The sequence below is a fragment of the Anopheles coluzzii genome, chromosome 2 (genome assembly GCF_943734685.1).
Source record: "Anopheles coluzzii chromosome 2, AcolN3, whole genome shotgun sequence".
Lineage (NCBI taxonomy): Eukaryota > Metazoa > Arthropoda > Insecta > Diptera > Culicidae > Anopheles > Anopheles coluzzii.
In genome coordinates this window covers 105,821,640-105,843,787 of record NC_064670.1, presented here as the reverse complement: position 1 = coordinate 105,843,787, position 22,148 = coordinate 105,821,640, and the positions used below count along the sequence as shown (strand labels likewise).

Here is a 22,148-nt window from a genome sequence, read left to right as displayed (position 1 = left end):
TAAAGTGTGATTAAGATAATTTGTCGATTTAATGACCGTTTTTCCAAGGAAATGTATGTTCTTTTCTTCCCGTTAAAATCATTTTGTCAATGTTATGTTTAAAATTCAAAATTTATCTCAAATAAACCGTCCAAAACACAGTACAAAAGATCAAAACTTGTTAAACAAATATTGTTTGACGATTAGTCATAAATTGAGCCTTACTAGCTGCGTGAGTAATATGCTACGACCGTTATAGCATAATGATCTTAATCATCGCGCACATGCACATTATCAGCAGCACACAGCTCTCGCCTCACTCATCCTTTCATGCCATGTTGATGCCTCACCAAACAAAGCGCGCAAAATTGCATCGTGCCTCGTGGAGCGCGCGCGCGCGGCGGGTGTGTTGGTGGGTTTAAGTACACTGGGTTGCACAAACACACTTATTTTTTGCCCAATGTTGCACGTCAATTTGTTGTATGCATGTGTGTGTGTGTGCTTATGCGAGTGTGTGGTGGGCAATGAACCGTAACATTATTCAATGTTTTTTTCAACGATTGTACAAGGCGCATTGGTAGGCCGGGACCCTCCTTGGACTGGGTGGCGAGGGGTGTGCACCAGGGTGGTCTAGACTGGGTGTGAAATCGGTATTGATTTTTTAGTGATTATATTTCCCCACAAGTTTGCTAGTTCTCGATAGTTATCTTCTCGAACAATTGCGGCAAAAATCATTAGCTGTTCATTGCTTGTTTAAAGTGGGTTAAGTTAATCATGCAACTATGCGCTGCTTAAGTTTACCGTTACCAATTGTTTAAATTAGACTTCATACAATTGTTATTCAACTGTGAAAATTGAGCTCATTTTTGGTTTTAATGTATGGAAGGTTTTGTTAAAAAAATCCTTTTTAATTTGCAATGTTATTGGATTTTGTTCTTTCAATAAACAATTCTCGCTGCATGTCGTACAAAGAGGCATTATGCTCCAAATTCCTCTGGTGTATGTCATGTCATTGTTATTTTACCCTTTAATACAGTCATGGAAACAGTTTCGCATGACACACACACACACAGACCGTTATAAAGGGACAACATATGACCACGACGATGAGCAATCGCAGCGCAGGACGGCCCATGTCTGCACCGGAAACGAAAGTTTCTCCCTGGCGCAAATCATATGCTCCAAACGAAGCGAACGTAGGGAAAGGAGCGCGACAGCCGGAGAAAAGTCAAACGCAGCAGAAGCGCGCCCCACCAAGCACACTGTGCCAAGTAGAAGTGAAAAATCGTTGCAATGATGATTGGTCGTTCCGTGCGCCGGCTCATCAAATCGCAAGGCCCTGGACGGTCTGTCTCCGTTCGGAGCCGGGGAGCCAAGAAGGAACTGTCTGCTCAGCGTTCGCATGCATTGCCTGTAGGAGTGTGTGTGCGGGTGGCGGTTGGGAGTGCCGGTTATGCTTTCATTGCCATTGCCGTTTTTTTCCGCCTCGTGAAGCGCATTCGTCCCGGCGGACCCGGTTGCGTTGATTAGATAATGGCCCGAGCTAAATGGCGGATCGTCAGCGCGTTCCGTGCCCTAGCCCTAGCGATGGGCATCATGTAGACACGCGGAAAGGCTGGTAGTTGAGCGAAGCTGGGGTGAAACGAAAGCAAAGCAACGGTTGCAGTTTACTTTCTCCTTCGTGTGTGGATTATGTGAGTTGTTTTGGTTTTTTTTGTTCACTCGCTTGGTGTGTTGGTGTATGATTACAGCAGTGCCTGCTGATTTGGTGAAGCAGGAGAATATGATTGATATGTGTGGAATTTGCTTATGACGAGATTTCGATTTAAAGCAACACTTTGAACCTTGAACATTCAATTAGCTTAGGTGTTAAGGATGTTTTGTGCTACATGGAGCACATCAGTTGAAAGAAGGACTTTCAGTGTATGTATTTACTCATCATTTTAGGAGAAGCATGCTGATAGGAGGATGATGCATCAGAGGAAAGTCCTGTATCCAAGCTACTATATTTTTGGTCAACATTTAAGAAGAATCATGCTGATAAGAATATGATGCATCAGAGGAAATTCCTGCATCCATGCTAGTAAACCAATCAAGAGAAAGGCTTTTTTATGTGTTCAAACTACTGGTGTGTTCACTGGAGTGCCTCCTCGACTCTGATCCGACTTCGACCATTTCCACCCAGAGTCGGAGTAGTCTGTAGTGAGGGTAGTATGGAGTTGGAGTCGTCCGGAGTCGTCCAGAGTCGGTCGGTGTCGGAGATGAAATGCCTGACAGCAAAATCAGAACCGACTGCCTCCGTCCGATTCAGATCGATTCCGATACCGTACGACTCCGGATGACTCTAGACGACTCTTAATGACTCCGGATGACTCCAAACTTCTCTTAAAGGCTCCAGATGGCTAGAGATGACTCCGGAAGACTATGGCTCTGGACGACTCCGGCCGACTCCAGATGACTTGAAATGACTTCGGATGACTCCGGACGACTCCGGAACACTCCGACTCCGGATTACTCCGATGCTGAATGTCTCTGGATTACTCCGATTTTGAATGACTCTGGATGACTCTGGATGACTCCGAGCGACTCCGGGCGATTCCAGACGCGTTTGATAGAAGTCGACTCCGGATTTTTGCCAACTTTACCCATCACTAATGTTAACCTTGCTGCACGATGTGTAAATCACGTCCCTGCATTGCCAGTACCGGTTCACCCGTTGGGAGTGCGTACGTGTAGCGACAATAAATTACAGGGTTTCACACTTTATCTCAAGACCGCGGGACCCCTTCCCGAATCTGTCTTAGTCAAAGCCAAGACTGCGGTATGATGCTTGAAAACGTTGATGATACCTGAATTCATCGGATGCAATGCTGAATCTGCGGCACATTTCTCGAAACACACTGGTCCGCGTCGAGGACATGCGGTCAAATATTTTTTTACACGGATAACCTTTGTGTACATCAGTGTACTGAAAACAGTGAATTATTTTTTCGTGTTTTTACCAGAAAAGATGATTTAAACAGTTTAAACTACTTTCTTAACACTTGTAAATATTTTAATTAAACAAATATGCATTCACTCATTTTATTAAATTGTCTTTTTTGGTAAACAAACGAAAAGGATAATTGAGTGTTTCTAATAGACTGATGTACACAAAGGTTATCCGTGTAAAAAAATATTCGACCGCATGTCCTCGGCGCGGACCAGTGTGTTTCGAGAAATGTGCCGCAGATTCAGCATTGCATCCGATGAATTCAGGTATCATCAACGTTTTCAGGTATCATCAACGATTTCAAGCATCATACCGCAATCTTGGCTTTGGCTAAGACAGATTCGGGAAGGGGTCCCGCGGTCTTGAGATAAAGTGTGAAACCCTGTAAAGCCATTCTCCCGTGGGAAATTCCCAACTTGATTGTATCGATGCACCACACCGAGTTTGCTGCACGTGGCTCTCTATCCAGATGCACCGGGCAGAAGTTGCAAGCGATCTATCTATCTATCTAGAACTCTCGAAGTGGTCGTGACAACAGTGGTGATCATTTTATTGTCGCGCAATCTTCTAACCCCGTCTCTGGCCACCGCGTCCAACGCACGCCAGCAGCGTGGCTCAACGTTGGAGTTGAACTCGAAACACGTCAATCATCCGGGAACAGGCCCGGACTTGCGATGCGACGGAAGTCATCGGCCATTTTGCATTTGAAATGTACAGCCACACAGGCACGCCGCGGATCGATTACCGTTGGTCGCCGTATAGTAGCGTTAGGCGTGAATTAAATTAATTTGTCTGTGCGTGTGCTTGTGTGCTATGGGCAGCGCAAACGGCTGTTAACCTTCTTTTTTAGTTGTTCCGGTTTGGTTACTCACGCTCATGCGATGCTGTTCGATTGCGGCAAAGCGATATGTTTGTCAGATACATTAGTAGGGTTTAATATGTTGTTGAGTTTTGTAAACAGCTTCATTGCACAATTAGCAAGCAATTGGTAATTCTTTGAAATTTTGTATGTGTTTTCTGCCTGCAATATATTTACTGTTTTAAAATTTAGTTATAAATGTTCAGTGATCTCAACATTGTGAGTGCAATATTTGTAGACACCAATGAAATAGCACTTTGTCGTATAAAATTTCTGAGAAATGCAAACAATCAGTCCAATCGTTATTACCCTTTCATTGGTCTGCATAAGTTTGAGCGCAAGCATAAGAAACGGTTTTGATCAACAAACAGCAAAGGCTGTTTTGCATTCTCGTACGCCTAATGTGACATAAACAACGTCGTCGTCGTCGTCGTCGTTGCTTTCTCCTCCCAAACCTTATCTCCCAATCCCATCCGATCCATCGCTTTCCCGTTCCAGCAGAACGTGAGAGAATGAAGCAAGTGACGCAGCGATGCAGTCGCTGACTTCCGTCCAAACCGGACTTTTCCTTTTGCGCTGGGTCCCAAGCCATGGTCCCGCGTGTCTCCCGGAGGTTTTGAATCCATTTGCCGACTTCTTGGTGCTTGGTGAGACTTGGTATAATAAATGTCGAGACACGAGGGCACGATTGTTCGCAACAACCACCACAAAGTGCTTTGCATCGGTCTTTGGAATATGGTGCTCGCTTCATTGTGTGTGCGTCTGTGTGTGTGTTTGTGTTGAATGATGGACTGCGGGAGCTCCTCGTACTCCAAAACAACAACGCTTGGGAATGCCCTGTGAAGCAGCATAGGCCGATCCATCATGGGTGTGTTGCTCCTATCCGGGACGTATAATGTAGTACTTGTGCGCGTGTGTGAGCTTTAGAGCTGGGGCGTGGAATATTCCAATTATCAAAACGCCACTTCTGCCACTTCTGCAAGGCCGATTCTTGGTGCTTCTAGTTGCCTATGTACATAAGTACGCGTCGGCGAACTTTGATAAAAGCTGAAACACCAAAAACATACCCTTGCTGATTATCTTGCCGTGCTGACCAACCGACCAAGGGAGTGTGGCACACGGGTTGGGTGGGGTGGGGGCGTTGGGGATGGAGCCACCTGACCTTACATGTGCTCGCCCTGTTCTTCTACTGTCGACAGACGGCCCCCACGTCAACGATGATGGTGGAAGTGGAACCGGTTTGGGAAGACATCTCATCCGCTCACGCTCGACGCTGGGCCCCGGCTGGCTGACTTTGCTACTTCGGCCCGTCTCAGCTACTCGATGTTCCAGTCATACGTGTTTGTGTGTGCGAGGAGAATCGTTTTGTTGCTATATTTGTTGCGCTGTTGTATATTTTCACCTTTTGCCAATACTATTTCTATTCGCGTTTCTCTCGCGGGGATGATCTTCTCCTCCTAGCCCGGCAGCCCAGAACAGCACACAGACACTCCGTGCGAACGTACGTTGTGTACGGGGTTGGCTCTCATTGTCATCCTTGTCCGGCGATTGTTGCAGTGCCATTTTGTTTCAAGCGGACGAGCACGACCGACCCGGCTTGACCATACCGGATGCTAACCGGATCGATCGCTAGTGTCGTTCTGTTGCCTGACAAATGGCTATCCGGTTAAGCATTTCGCACAGGGTGGTCCGTGTAGGACGTAAAAGGGTGCAATGTGAGGGGAAGGTATAATGGTGTTTTATGCTTTGCATTGTTTCGTTTGAATATTATGGTAGAATCATGAAGCTGCTTTAAAGAGCGATAAGAATAGTTTCTATTACACCTTTCTAAGGAGAATTTCATTTTTTGGGGGCTTTCACGATATCAGTCAGCTGTTTTACATGGAGTTTGACAATTGGCGGCTGAAATCATGTCAACACTCCATACAAAACCACAAACAAATCTCAGATTTTCAGTCTTGATTATTTCAGTCTGAAAAAATGTAAATAAACGCCGATATTGTCGCAGGCGTGATCAGGTTAGCTCATAAATGATTGAATTTTTTTCTGAAGTAATATAACGCATTTAAAAAAAATTTAATAAAAAAAAAACAAATTTAAATGTATCTTTGTTTTTATGCAATTGCTGAAATCCAAAATGGCGGACCGAACTGTCAAATGTTTATACAAATAAAAAACCTTTTTTGTTAGATGTTTCCTTTCGAGCTGTTTTGTTTGCAACAGTTGTTGCGTCCAAATCGAATGCAATGAAAAGTTTTTTTATGTTTAAAAAGCCCTAGAACTAACATGTCACCAAAAAGTGAGCAGTACTGTAGCGAAAGACACACGTACAGTGCGATAAAAACAGGTGGATTCGAATAGGAATAAGAATGAAGCAAATAAAAAAGGTTGTAACAACGGCACGGCTGTCACCAGTCCGACCCGTCTATCCGTCCGTCCGTCCTTCCGTCTGTGTGTCTGTGTGTGTGGAGGGTTGGCTTAGTTCTCACGCTGGTGGATTTTGCAGGGCGCAAAATGCTGTGTGTTGCATTGTTTTGCACCAGTTATACGGTGCGAAAAGTGGTGGTCTCCAAAACAAAATAAAAGGGGGAAAAAGGGTTTTTGCGGCAAGCTGCCAGCCGCCGCAATACATGCACACAGACCCACACTCTCGTGTGCAACAATTGCTGCATGTGTTCAGGAGATGAAATGAAAGGAAACGATTGGCTGGTGCCATTCTGATGTGTCCGACTCGGGTGGTTGTTTCCTAGGGGTCGATGAAGCGTGGCGTGATGATAAAATGTGGGTACTGACCACACCAACTCCAAGGTCGTCGCGCAGGTTTTGCGCAAATCGGCCCCGGCATTTATCTGTTTCTGTCCAGGAGGAGGTTTGTGTTCCCTTCTCTCCAGGAAGTTGCGTGATACGTGGGGCCAATGTTTCCTCTTGAAAGGGGCCGTGTACGACGTGCAACATCATTGAACCAATAAACATTTGGCGCATCAAATAAAGTGTAGAAATGTCTTTCTTTCTGTACGAATAGACGCACGCAAGTTGAAGAGATGTGGAGGAGCGTTATTTGTTAGAAATTGCACATCAAATTGCAGACAACTTTACACCCCGCGTCTGGTGTAAATTTGCAAACATTTATTGCTTGCTGCAGATGACGTACACATGGTTTATTACTTTTATTGTGAACAAGTAACAGTTTTATGGTCTTTTACCTGATGAAACCTCTTGCATTCGTCCTGATTGTTTTCGTGTGGCAAATGTTCTTCTTTTGTTCCTATTTTGGTAATTTATTTTTTATCTTATTAAAAGGATTTAATATTATTTCTAATTTTCGTTTTTTAGCTCTTATGCTAGTTGAAACATATGTGAAAGTTAGTTTTTTGTTTACAAATCCTCTATCTTTTTTGTGTAATGAACCTTTATTTATGATTGAAGATTATTGTAAGTCCAAAAACTTATCTTAGTCTTCTCTTAAACCTGTTCTTAGATCATATCTTCATGTCGATCGAATGGATACATCGATAGCCTGTTGGGCCTTTTGTCTAACCCTCACTCTACCAGTTTGTTGTAGGTGGAAGGGCACTACCACTACCGGCGTGTATGTTTGACGATTATTCACTTCACTGAAAATACACTGGCACACGTCATCCAATCCCAAGTGCACGCGAGTACGGGGGCAAGACACGATCGCTCTCGAAACGTAACGCGAGCGCACGTTACTCGTAAGAAGTGTGCATAACACACAACAACTCGCATACATACCCACAAGCCCGAGCTGCATCGGGCGGCAATTACAAGTGGTTGCTTCCGGTTTGTGCAAAACACACAGAACGGCTGCTAGTGCCGAGTGTTAGCTAGGGTGTATGGTACATTTTCACTAGCCCTGGCCTGTTCACCTAAACGTGTGCTTACCTGAAGTGCACTGGCAGCTCCAATCGTGCGTGTTACACGGAGGTGCCCACTGGTACCACACACGGGGAAACCCTACAGAAAGCGGTAGAAACCGTATCACATATGGTAGAAACCGTTTATGGGGTTGTAGTTTGAGAACAGTGGAAGGTTAACGATGGAAGAGATTAGCCAGGGAGTGAATGAGGGAAAAAAACGCACCACTGATTGTGCGTGAAAGTTCTAATTGCCGCTCGCCGCTGCTGATCGATCGTTCGATCGCTAATGAATCGATCGATAATTAACAAATTCTCAACTGGGTTCCTGATTTGACCATTCGTTTGATAGCTTTTGCTTATTCTCATTGATTTATCCTCTCTTATTCTTACTCTTTTTGCCCCACAGGGAGACTGGTGGTTAGCTCGCAGTAAAAAGACACGACAGGAAGGCTACATTCCGTCAAACTACGTTGCCAAATTGAAATCCATCGAAGCGGAACCGTAAGTATTGTCCATTTTAATTCAGTTTTTTTTTGCAATCAAAGCCGAAAAACACTTTTTAATTCCATTTTAAAGCGATGAATGTCTCCCAACACTTGTATAACAGTCTTCAGCTTAAACTTGACAAACGATCCACCCAATGTTTGATTAGACCTCGGTCGCCGGCTGCGTTATCTGCAGCAATTAATTACATGTTTCTAGCCTTCTCGTTAGTGTTGCCTTTCAAAGATTCACTCCGTAAATCCCATTCAGGGGCCGATTGCGCGATGCTCACCCTGGTTTCCTCCGTCTAATCTTCTCGCGTGAGTGCAGCTAATGCCGCGCGACCTGTGTTTCGTGCTCTGCAAGCTAATTCATTTATCAATCACGGTCTGATAATTTTATGATTTTTTGCTCAGCACTTTACAGCACACGATCGTGTTGGCGGTGCAATCGGCTTAACGTGTTAAATCTTCTCCTTTTTTCGTTGGTCGGTGATTTGATTTGGGCATTCAGGTTGTTGTTTCGGCACCTCAACAGCTCATCTTTTGCTTTCGGAGTTTTGCTCAATTGAACATAAACCGGTTTATGAAAATAAGAGGCCAATCGTTTTACTACTACATCAACGCATTTGCTCGTACATGCATTGTTGTGGTTGCTTTCATCAGGCCGCACTTTCTTCACACACCACGGTATGGAAAACCCAGTGTGGAAAGTGCATTCTGCGCTTCGCTCTCTGCTGGAATTTGGACGCTATTTAAATCATCGTCCCTCCTCGCTTCTCACAAACAATTGGGCATCGTTAAATCAAGAAATAAAAAAAACACATTCCACATCGCAATCGTCATATGGTGCGTGTGCGGGCAAAAGATCGCCGCCGCAGCTGCATCAAGATGTGTGTGCAACGACCCGCGTTGAAGCAGATGATGAAAAACGCGTGCACCCAGCCCAAACCATCTTCGGGTAAACGGGTGCCGCCGGGTGCGGCAAACTAGAGCGCAAACAACGCAGCGGTTGGAGGGAAATAGGCGCGCGGCGTCTTAATGAAAAGCAACAGCGCTGCATAGTTTTACATCTCCCAAATGGGACCGTCACAGCAGCAGCAGCAAGTCTCGCCAATTTGTCTGAGTTGAGCGAAGTAATAAGATGCAGCAAAAGCAACACGCATATTAAAGACATACACACACGGTTGTATTTTTCTTTTGTACACTTGAACACGTTCAATGAGGGGTTATATTGTTGTTTTTTTTTTTTTTTTTTGAACAAGCTTCGTTGAAAGCAACAACAAATAGAGAGAGAGAGAGCATGGAAAACGACTGCAGTGTCCCATCGTCTCGAAAAATCGGAAACAAAAATAAAACATCGCTCCCAAAAAAAAAACGATGCCAGCTGTTGCACGGATTGGTGAGCCCGTCCGTGTTGGAAGCATAAACACGGGCCCAGCCCAACAGCAGCATAAAGATAAATATGCAACGGGTTCAACTCGTGGAGCCAGCAGCAGCAGCCACCGCGTCCCAACACAGTTGGTAAGAAAGAGACAAGGATTAGGCAAATTTTAGGCTCGCGCACACTCGCGTTTTTTCTTTGCACAACGGCTCTCCAAGGGTTAACGCGATAGGTCAAACATGCGGTGCAGACGGTTACGGTTCAAGGTGGTTTGGAATGGGGCTGGGGGAGAATTTTTCGTTTTCAAAAGCGTTAAGTATTTCCATGGAAAACGTTAAGATGTGGAGCACACAAGCGCTTTGCTGGAGATGAAAATGAGTCTTGGTTCAAGAAGGGAGGGAAGTATGTAGGTCGCATGAACTGAATTTCCCACGTGAACATCTCCATTCTGAGGCTGGCATATCAGATGCTGTGGCCGGTGCCGGAGTTTCTGAAGGATGAATAATTAAATTTTCGATTATATGCTAAGGTAAACGAAAGTATATCCACCTGCGCTTGGGCACACGGGTCTTGGGTCACACGCTGCATAAATTAGTTGCCGTGTCTGGTCGGTGTCATTTTCCAGCAGCTTTTTACAGCGGTTCGCTTCTATCGGAAACAGGAATGCAGCCGATGGGAAATTAACAAAAATGTCCTTGAAGTGTAGCAAATAAGCAGAATAGGCTGTGAAAGCGAAGCAATGCCGATAAAAGATATGTTTAATATAGTTTCTCTTATATGTACAGGTTATTCAAACATTAACAACGTATTCTGCTCTCGCTTGTCGTCTTTTCCATTCACTTTTGTAAAAACACAGATTGACAATTTAATTGCTAAACGCGCTGCCAACGTTTGCATCAAATCTACCCATTCACGTACAACCGGGTTGCCTATTATCATTTTCCTAACTGTATCCTCTTTTCGTGTCGACTGCCGACAAAAGATGCCGCCTTATTTTGAATTACTGCTGTCCGCTCTGCTTACCCTGCCCCTCTCAAAAGCTAACGACCTGTGGAAAAGTGAAAATTAAAAATTTAAAGCCAAAACTTTCCTTGCACATTTCACTCGCTTCCCGGGCTTTTTTGTTGTTGTTTTCCTTTGCTTTGCCGAGTGAAAATGTAAGCCGACGGGTGAAGAAAAGCGAGAGCACGGTTGATGATAAACAAGTGCATTCATACAGGAGGCATACAGCATAATTTAAACGACGGCCAGTCCATGGTCTCGTATGAAGATGATGGCACGAAACTGCACCGTAATGTTGGTGGCGTTTCGGCATGATTGCTGCGCATGCATTCACTTTTGCTGCGTTGCGCTTGGCTGTTGCTTCGCACCCGTTTCCTTTTCATCCGGAATCTTTGCAGCTCACTTACTCTCTTTTTCTAGTTACGTTTTTTTGCTGTTGTGTTTTTTTTTCTGAGCTGTTTGGAAGATTGTGTCCGTTTCAACGGTCCGTTAGTTTCGATGTTGCGGTTGGGAGGAAGGAGATTTTTTTTTACGTTGTGAGCGGTAAACGAAGCTGGCGGTTTAACCTTGGTGGCGTCCAACATGGGGTACGTCGCTGCGTGGAGCATGTTTTTCACCAGCCACGAAGACGACCACCACAGGTAAACCGAACCGTTTTTCCTACCCCGGCCCCGGTGAAAGAGCAAGAGAAATTAGTTCATGAAGCTGTTGGTGATGGACGCTGAGGAAACGCAGTCCACTTGGGGTTGCAAACTTACTTCGAGGAGTTGGGATGGAACCTGTAATTGATAAATGATGATGATGAGGATGTATCTCATGTTGAAGTGAACAGTGAAGCTGAAAAATAACTACACTCCCTCGGTCAGTAAACTGGAATCGATCGGACAGTACACACCGTTTCTTTCACGGACGAGAGGAGAAAACTATTTTTGAACTTCGCCTCAAAACCCTTTCACTTGCTGTCCCTTTCCTGCTTGGCGTCTTGTTTAGTGAACAACACAATAGTGCAATGTTGAACCACGGGTAGAAGAGTTTAGTACCGACGTAAACGAAACTCCCATAAAACCGAGCGAGGCCAGCATGATGTTTACGTTCTCGACTGCCGGCTCAGTTCCCATAGAACCATGTGCCGAATGTTCCAGTAAGACAAATCGTTCGGAGCAGAGCCGCGCGCAATGAGTTGCGGGAAATTGAGTTCGATTTTTTGGGGGGTGATTTATTCAACTTCCTTTTTTACCTTTTTGGCATGTAATTGTAGTTATTGTACCGTACTGTACCTTTGATACTTGTACCATGAAATGAAGTACATTATGCCTCGTAAATGCTAAAGCTTCAACTACTGCTCGTTTCCCTTGATTTGCATCAAACAAATACGAAACGAGTGTTGAAGGTATTAAATGTTTAATTTCGCTATTTGAAAAAAGGTAAAATAAACCATTACACAACATGTAGTTTTACAGTAATGCTTTCTGTTATTTTGTACAATTAAAAAAGGGAGTAACAAACCCTTTAACTGTAACTGTTAACTGTATTTATTTGAATATTGGTTTGTTGATTATTCTCCCAACTTTGATTATTGATTATTCCCCCCCCCCCCCCTCAACCTGGTGTGATTTGTAGTAGAGTAGTAGAATTTAAATTATAACAAAAGTTTTATAGTTACACACTGGAGTTCCTAAAAAAAACAGTTAAGTCTGCAAAAAACAAGAAATGAAAATAAGACAAATTTGGCGAAGTTAACAATAACCTCGAAAAAAAGGAAGAAAACATACACAATATATGGTGAAAAAGATGGCAACGAAAACAGATAGAAAAGTAAAAATCTTCACGAATATCTTATATTTCTCGTTCTGGAATTCTGATGAATGTATGGTCGTCGATTTAGCAAAAAGTATGCACTTCAATTTGATTTGCTACCAACTGTAATGATAATTATGTAAGATTTGTATAGAACGACACTACATTACTTAAGCTTTTGCATAATAAAACACTTCTGTTGTGTCGTTGCTGATGAAGTCCTTCAACCACCTGCGCTCCTGCGCGGATAAATTGTGCCATGGTAAACAGTTTTGCTCTACCGGCGCCCAACGGCCATGTAATGATACACAAAAACCTAGAGGATGTTGTACCAGAACAGCGCCATTTAACGATGACTTGATGACTACACCAGCAACGATAACGACTGATGTGCTTTTGCCGCCATGGTTTCGTTGCTCGGTAACTTCCGCTTCGAATTATCCACCGCTTACATCGCTTAGACGTATCGCCCCACATGTGCGGCTGGGTGTGTCTAGTCGACCATCTAGTTCAAAAGACGTTGGTCGAACTAATGGGTAAATTTAACGTTTCACGAGTCTTTACGAAACCATTTCCTTCCCTCCCCCCGCTCTCGCACTGGAACTGTCCTTTTGCAGGCTTTTGCAGCTCGTGTGCGAGTGAGTTTGGTTGTGCGATTATTGCATGTGTTTTCGCTACCGGGTGGTGGCGCCGCCGCTCTACAGTAACGATTGTCGAAATATTCGCCCCCGGGTTTGCTCGGTTTGCCAAGCAACCCAAAGCAGAAGGCATTCTAGCGTGTAGCGGCGAAGTTTTGCCTGCCAAGCACGTCCTTTGTGCTCATCCAGCCGATTAGAGCCGCGCTGGAGTGGTGTGGAGTAAGTGTGTTATTAAATGCGTGTACTATGACGGGGATTGGATTGGACGGCGATCCGCTCACTTCCCCGTTGCGTAGCGGGCCGTGTTTTTTTATATAACAGTTGGCATTATTTTGTTGCTTCCTCATCGGGCGCGGGAGGAAGTATGCGGTGCACTTTGACCTACTGAGCACAACGCATCATGATGCGTCTTTTTCCTTTTGCGTCTAATTTTGTTTACGTTTCCGTGCGCTTTCAATCGGATGGAATGTGCACAATGCACCAACCTGTCCATACGCGTGGAAATTGTGATCAAGGGTGTTTTTTTATGATCGTGTGACATGCAATTCTCACTTTGCACCGACAAAAAGCACCCCATGGCTTTTAATAGTCATTGCTCGGTGTGTCATCAATGGGTATGAAAATGTGATAAAACGAAACGTAACGCGATGTGTGGATACTGTCGTTGTAAACGTAGGGTGAACGTTGGAAGTATTGTCCGATAGTAATTAAGGCAATGTACTTTACATATTGGGTGTTAAGGCTAGTCATTTCCAGTTTTTCAATTTCATTTTGATTCTAAACATATGCTGTTAAAAGCCTATTGAAGAGTTTAAGATATCATATGATTGTTTTTCGATGGTACTCAAAATGGCTTGATGAAGACTCTGACAAATTGTTGGAGGAACACTGTTGAATAATTGAGTTTTTGTAAACATGTGCTACATGGATCTCACCAACATACATTATTTAGTGTTTTAAAATCAACACATCAGAGCATGTGGTGTTGAAATTGCATTACACTCTTTTTTTTAATTTATTAATTTAAAATTTTTAAATAACGAACAACTACTTAATTGACTCTGCGTGAATTCCAACGAATCTGCTACAATTTTAGCCATCACTGTACCTTCTCCTCTCCTCGAAATAAGCGCCTGAAGATAGGCAATTCCCACTGCCCGTTCGTGCGCAGCACGTTCAAGCTTGCACGCAACATTGCATTCGTGGTCGTGTGCGGCCTTCGCCCAAGCCAGACAACAAAACAAGCCGACATTGGGGGGTGTGGGTGGAAGCGTTGTGCGGTCGTGTGTTTCTGATTCATCATCTCGTTCGATTGTAGTTTCCTTCGATGCGTATGAAAGAATTTTAACACGAGCCCCAGAATCCAGACGGGTGGGAAAACCAGAACAACTTTTTCAAAGTCAGCTCCGTTGGCGATGCCCTCCATCGATTCTCGGAAACGATTACGCTAAATTAGAAGCATTCTAATTTGTTCGTGCGTTGTCGACAATTTTTGGTAGTTCAGTTTGAGCAGAGCAAGTATAGATACATAGCAACAGCTTTCAATTAGCACTAAAGTGCACGAAGTTGTTGATTCATGTTGTGGGATCTTTTAGTGCCATCTCTCTAAAGTACCGACCGGTCGGTGTCCTTATGTGGTTCCCAAAAAAAAAAAAAAAGAAACCCAACATCATTTGACCCTTTTTTGATACTTCGTTACTGTTGCGCAACGGCCGGGGAAAGATGCCTCCCACATTACGACCTTTTACTCGGTCACGAACAAAAGCCGTTAAGAAAAGCCGGGTTTCGTGGCATGGGTGGACGTTTCGCCGCTCCATCTGGTTGCGCCAGTTCACTGTCAAGGGCAGAACCTTTCTCGCTATGGTAATGAGCCAAGTGTGTAAGTGGCAACGGAATGGATGCCCTATGTGTGTGTGTGTGTGCGTGTGTGCGTGTGTGTGCGTGTGTGTCTGGTGCGCAGGATCCATTTTTGTTTCAGTCACTCGGCCCCAACGACCTTTAGCTGTCGGTGGCTGTATTTTGGGGTGCTTGAGGATTACGCAGAAACAACCACTTTGGACGGAGCACGGAGGTGTTGTGTTCCGTTGGGACGCAGTGGTGGCGTGCTTTCGTCTTGCCTTTGGTGGCCCTGAAGTCGGTCAACTGTACAGTTCAATCAGCATGATTGGGCTCGTCAGCTGATGGTGCGATGGTGCTGATGGAACCGAACGACCACGCGGGGAGAAGGAGTCTTTATGGAGCGCGCGTAGTGGTAGTTGCTTTAATGCACCACTCCCTCTCGCGGGGTTGCCCGCAGTTGTGGGGTTTTCCAATTCCGAATCGAATTTTATGTGCGAAACGCACGGAAGAAGTCGTTGCAGGGTTGCTAGAGAGTAGTTGATCCAAGCTGGCAGCTTTGGGTGGACATTGCTGAGGACTTTCCAGTCAAATATTTGTACTCTGCAACAGCTTTGTTTTTGGTCATGATTTTTGAAACAAAAGTAATGTGTTGTGTTGTGATGTTTACCTTGTGGATATGTTGAAACACTCTGTTAAGAAGCCATTCCGTATGCCATGCTCGTACCGCCGATTCTATGCCGTCCTTCTGCTGATCAAAACCGTCAAATGATACCATCTATTTTTAATTTCTACCACAAATTCTACCGTCAAACACCATCCGGATCTGATTCGGAACATCATCATCACCATTGAACACCAAGAGTCTTTGGTTCCGATTTGGAGTTGTACCTCTTCCGGCGCACGTAGCCACCGGTTTGTGTGTGTGTGTGCGCGAGCGCGAGGTATTGTTGTCGGTCGCCTCCGGGTCGAAGGAACTGGCGTTTGGTGGTAAACAAAACCAGCGTCGTGTCCTGCGTGCCGTGCATCCGTGCTTCGCCGCCTCAGGGTCAACCGGGGACGACGGGAAGTGTAGCCGAATTTCGCACCCACCCTAAAACCCCGTTACCGTTGCGTGCGTGAGTTTGTGACGGATTGGAGTCCGCTTAACCTCAACATATGATTGATTTTGCGTTTTCGTACTTGTTTCTGTACGGTGTACGCTTGTTGATTGTCGAGTAAGCATGCATGTCGGTATGTTTTTGGTACAAATGGTGATAAATGTCACAACAGATACCTCCCCGGACTCGAGTAATGGTTGGTTTTCATTCCGGCATTGTAAAATATTCTTGTTCGATTCTCACGTGGAATGTTTGTCGGGTCACATTTGACCTTCCGTCTAACAAGTCTGCGTGTGTGTGTTCTGTGTGCTACATGCTTAAGCTTCCGAGACGTACGTAATGAGACGTGCAACAACGCGAATGTCATGGCGACCCGATGCCCGGACAAGATCGCCTTTGCGAAGGGTGAAGTGGGGGTGGGGGCTTCTTTTTACATTCAGCAAGGCAAGCGCGCAAGCAAACGACGGTGGCAACAGCAGGCAGCATTCCTGCCACCGCGATTGGAACGTGGCGATCGATAATTGTTAGTGCAGTTCAATAGCGCGTCGTCTGTTGAAGACGTGGTGTGTGAGTAGGTTTCTTCAATTTTGTTTGGATCGTCTTTATAACCGGCACACGAAAGAAGGGTAACTTGAACCGAAAGTAAAGAACATATTTGGAAGATCTAGATTTGGTCGCTTTTGTTGGCAAATGCTAGCCTTATGTAAGATTGTTTTGGCATCGTTTTGTACAACGCTGTGTTGCAACAAAGAAATATATATTGAATTTTCCCTTCCAACTTTAAACTCAACTATCTGTCCAAGGCCTTTGACCTCACCAACTGTCCTCTTTGAGTTTTTTTTTGCCAAGTCCTTTCTTCATAAATACGGCAAATTTAACGGTACACCAGTCGGGTCGCGTTTCTTGTGCTGGCACATACATATGTGTGCCGTTGTTATGCTCCGCGGCGGCAGATATGATCAATTCGAGTGACTTTGCGATATCCGCCGCTGCCTGTGCCTATGATCGCTCCACTTGTTTCCATTTCGCAACTGTCCCGATCCAGTAGAATGACCTGAAAAAATGGGTTCAGCTAATGGATTTTGGATTCTGAATTGCTCAATCCCCTTTCGAACGAGTAGTTTAAGGTTACGCTAAACAGAGAGTAAAGTTTGAAGAAGTATTGGGTATTGTTGTTGCTACGAAACCGCTCTCCAAATCCAAATATGTTAATATGTTTGAATTTAGTTATGAAATTTAGTCGTTTTTGGGCTCTAAAAATGATACTACATCCTTCGAATTAGCTCGAAACCCGTTTAACGCAGTTGCATTTAATTGTTTCCTCTTCGCCGCTGTTGATTATGTCGTGCAAGGAAAAAAAGCGATGTTTTGCTTCCGTCAAACGATTGCGCATCTTGCGGACACTGCACTTCAGTGCTTCGCGGTCCCATCACCGTGTGTGTCAACAGCATTAGGCATGCCCTTTCATCAACATCACATCAATATTATATCGTTTTACATTATCATAATTAAAATCGTTCGACATCGGCACTGGGGAAGCCAACAGCCCCCCCGTCCACGTTCGCCGTTTGGTCGCATCTTAATTAATTCCGCTATAATTTGGCCTCGTGCAAACGCGGGCATTCGTCGTAAACTACCTTTTAACCGCCGCGCGGTACCGGCAGCAATTGTGTAAATATTTTTCGCCGGACGAATATATATGCGACTAGGAAATGGTAGCGCGCCAACGTCAACGTGCATCCATACAACCACCGCTGTGGTGGGTTGGGCTGCAAATGCAAATATGAGATATGTATCCTTCGGGACGGGCGCCAGGGGCGACCGAGACCCTTTTGTAGGCGAGCTTTGTTTTTGACATTGAAATTTGTGCAATTGTTGGCGTGTTGTTGTTCGCTTCTGCGCTGCGCGGACAAATATTGTTTTATTGCGCTGACGCGTTCCTCTCCACCCATCGGTTTTGTGGCACGGCATGCTAAAGCCTAGAACTGCCAGAGGCCCCGCAAATATTGGCATTAAATGTGCAATTACCGATTGTTCGCGGATCGATTGTTCGCGGCGTGTCCCCTCCCCAGCAAGGACGCGCGCACTGTAAAGTTCTACATTAAGTTTTTCCTTCGCTTTCCATGCAAATTACGCACTGTCTCTTCCGAATGTGTCTCATTATTTGCGCGTACAGTCGTCGTCGTCTTCGTCAAGCTGCCAATACATTTTCAATATTTGTTCGGCCGAATCGCCCCATCCAACCTCCCCTTTGATGCTCGCTTGCGGATGATGCACCCCGGACGAAACGGAAAGGGAACGATCGCGACCCGCGCCACGTATCAATAAATTATTGAGCCTGCGGTGCGTCCGGTGCGGAGGTTTGCGACCGATTTATCGTGCCCTTGCGATCGATCGGGCAGGTAGATAACAGGTCGTCGGCCACCGCAGTCCCATTGCGGGGCCACAAATCGCGCGCGCGTTGTCCGAGCCCTTTTGCTACCGAGATCAGTACACAACGGTGTCGCCAGTCCGATGTGCGTGTATTTATTGAGCGCGATTAAATTGCAATATTATCCTTCCCGAGGCAGGACGCGACGGACGCACCAGTCCGTCCCGGGACGGGAATAATTTGTCGCGCAAGCTGTAGGGACGGGTGAGCTGTGATTCACGCCCCGCCGCCGTACAACGAGCCAGTCGAGTGAAACATTTTAATTGAAATCGATTCTCGTTACACGGCGGGAGAGCTGTACGTGCGCTGATTTGCTTTTTGTTTACAGCACTGCATTTATGTGCGTGTGTGCCTTTATATCGGGCCCTTTTTGTGTTCTATTTTGTTTCTGGTGTTGACCGCGGGCTCTGCCAAGGCGCAGCCTGGACGGGGCCGATTAATTTCTTCGATTAATTGCTTTCGCACCATTTGCGCACCCCGAGGACCAACTCGGGCGCGCCTGGGTGCGAGTTTGTTGATGACTTTCGCGGTTGATGACGCTCTTTGGGTGTATTTGCGGTCGGGCCCGCGGGAATGGATCGATAAACTTTATGGCCTTTTCGTGTCACTGGTGAGATGTGTCTCACTCTGCGTCGTCTGTAATCATTCTTCCACTTTGGGTTTTATGAACCACTACAGTCAGCTTTCTTTACGACGGTAGTGTGTTTTCGTTGCATTTTGAAGTGGAAAAATTCTTTCAAATATATGTTTACATTATTCATATGTACAGTACTTGTCTCTGAATACTTGAATCTTTTAATGCATGCATGCATGCATTTGAAGAAGCATTTTATTTTCATAGTAGTAGAACATGTTTTCAACCGATTTTACCCCTCCTGATTACGATTTGTGCAGAGAGAAAAGACTCATTCCTATCATAATTACACTGCAATGACGCTCTTAACATTTCACCATTACACTAATTGCAGCGAAATGCAACTTGCGCCTCAAATGTAGGGAAATTCTACGATCCACCACATCACTGTTTTTTTTTTGTCTTTTTTCCGTACCGGCGAAAGCGAACCCTAGAATCCGCCATTTGCTTTCCAGGTACGGTTGGCTAGAATGGACAGGAAATGGAAAATTATTTTCCCTGCTCTAGATTCTCTTCGATTAAAAGAGGATTTTGCTTACCTTTTTCCACAAACTCTCCATCTTACTTCAGCAGACGAGCTTCTATATTCGCTGGTCCTGAAGGTGACATCACGTCGTTGATGGGAAATATGGAATGTCTCGTCCCGGTTTCTCCCCCAAAGCTTAAGGAAATGGCATTTCCCGGAATATCCTCATTATACTGTATGCTTCTTTCCAATGACGAGTTGAGAATGTCATGGGCAGAGCAAGTGCGGTGGTGTGAGAAAAGGAGGATTACGTATGAGCGAGTATTATTTCATCTTTTGGGGGACTGTCTTGTGCACGTTCCTTTTCGGTAGATTGCCGTCGGAGCAATGGCACAAGTGTCGTTGGAGATTATGTTTTTTTTGCTTCTGTCGCTTTAGATTTTGCTGCTGGTTTTCGTCAATATTATTGTTTTCGTTGAGGATTAGAGCATAGCGATAGCTTCAGGAGCCGTTTTAAAGTGGATGAGCTACCGCGCGATGTAGGGTTTTTGGATTTAATCTTTTGCCAACTGTAAGCGACGTCAGGATAATGGGAGCTGACAGTTAAACTTTAACCTCTTTGTAAAGTTGTACATTTATCAGTAGCTTAAAGGTGTGTGTCATTTATATCATTAATTAAACATTATTATAGGTGAAATGTTAAACAAACTATCTACCATTTGAAAGATTTTTGACCTCAGTTAAGTTCTTTGTTTTCATACTGCTTTTTTTCTACTGCAATAGAACGCACTCGGGGAGTGTTTGCCTTAGCAACTTACCATTTCTATCGATTATCCTAGTCCCCTTCGACCGCAACATGCCTTCCCCTTCAAGCATGCTGAGTAATTAAGCGTCCCGAGTCAACCGATGATTGCGTAAAAATCACTTCCCTCAACGGCCTCGCTGTGGTCCGCCACGGTGTATTATGCAATTTGTCAGAGCTCGTAGCACAAATCATCGCCTGTCAGTGGCCGGGTTGATTCTTTTGCATCATCCAATGCTTCGGTTGAGTTGTTTGCAAGTGAAAAGCAATCACTCTTTGCTCTGGACGTTTTTTCACTGCATCGCTCGATGACAATGGAGAGGAATTGTGGTCGGGCACATTCTCCAACGAACCTCTGGTAGGTTCTACCCGCGCAAAAGGGGTGAAAATTATCCACGCGACAAACAGATGCACTTGATGCCCGATGCATGGGGAGAAAAAAATACCACCCATCGGGTGTAGCAGCGCGCTCTTTCCACACGCTGAGAATGGAAAACTAATCGATCAAATGCACCGGGCGATGATCGAGCAATTAAGTAACATGGCAATCCATCGGCGGGTCTGTTGTTGTCCCTTGTTTGGCCCGTCCTGGGGCCACCCAGAGCGCGCGCGCGACTAAGTGCAACGATCAATCGTCTAATTGTGCTCGGCTACTGCTAGACGGAGCTGGGTGAAACGAGCACAAGTGGCCGGGACTTTCCCAAAACCCTGTGTAAAACTAACCGTTTTGCCAATGCAAGTTTAGCATCATCAACTCGAAAATAAAAGGCTCTCCTTCTCGATGGTTCCGGCTGATCAAGAGAAGCTTACAAAAAGAGTAAAACCCTTACAACAGGCAACCGCTTTGATTCGACGAACATTCGCAATTTGCACAGCTGGGCTGTAGTATCGCTCGGGCGAGGGTCTGTTTTCGTGTGCGCAAAATGATACACAATTGTCGCAGGAAACGGGATACACACCGAAAGAGGGTGTAAGCGTGTGTCGCCCCACTCGTTTTGGGCACCATCCGTGTGGAGCCGGGGTGCAAATATTGTTCTTGCCGCTGTTTAGTACACTGCCACTGGTAGACGGGAGTTCGTTGTCAGCTCCACGGCTGGTGACATCCGGACGCTCGGCTCTACTAACCAGCGTGTAAGCCGGCACATGATGAGTAATTCTTTAAACGGGTCTGTTTACCTTCGACGATACGTGGCTCCCGATAGTGTCGCAGTACGGTTGGGTTAGAAACCTAAGAAAAGTCGTAATATGATGGAAAACAAATCAAGTCAACCGCTTTTTATCGTTGCATTCAGCAGCAAATGGAGACTGGCTGCATTGCAAATGAGCTGAGCAAAATGTTAAACATGAACGGTCGTTTGATTTGTTGATCGTCGTTATCCACGCTTCTATAAGGGCTTGCGGTATCGCAGAGCAGTCTCAATGATTAGCATTATCGTTTTTGTTTCAAGCCCCCGAGTGGAGCAGAAGCTGTCTCGCTGAAGCATTAAACGCATTATTACGGACAAATAAATGTCAGCACCCCGCGCACTGGACCCAGGCGCACTATGGGACAGAGTGTGGAGTATGAATAATTGCATTTAATTATATAAAAGTGTCTGGCATTGTAGTATGAGCCTAGCGTGATCTAGATTCTGTTCTATAAAAATCAAACAATCAACGAGGAAAGTATTCAGTGGAAATAATTAAACATAACATTTCGTTTTTTTCTGCCATAGTGATGATACTAAATGACAAAATAATTTGTGTTCACAATGACACACGCGCGCAATTAAGCGGCTTGCGTGAATGTCAAACCGTTTAATGTGCGTGGAAAGCGAACAGGTTAACCCTACCTTAACTCGCGTGTATGTTTGAGTGTGTGCTGAGCT

At 45.1% G+C, this 22,148-nt stretch overlaps 1 protein-coding gene across 2 annotated transcripts in view; it reads left to right on the top strand.

Moving 5' to 3' along the window:
- Positions 1–22,148, top strand: part of LOC120952977 (tyrosine-protein kinase Src42A) — a 90,236-nt gene that overhangs the window by 8,751 nt on the left and 59,337 nt on the right. For both annotated transcript variants that reach the window (XM_040372596.2, XM_040372597.2), the window contains exon 3: positions 8,115–8,209. In XM_040372596.2, the coding sequence (XP_040228530.1) occupies positions 8,115–8,209 (95 nt within the window). The remainder of the gene's footprint in view (positions 1–8,114; positions 8,210–22,148) is intronic.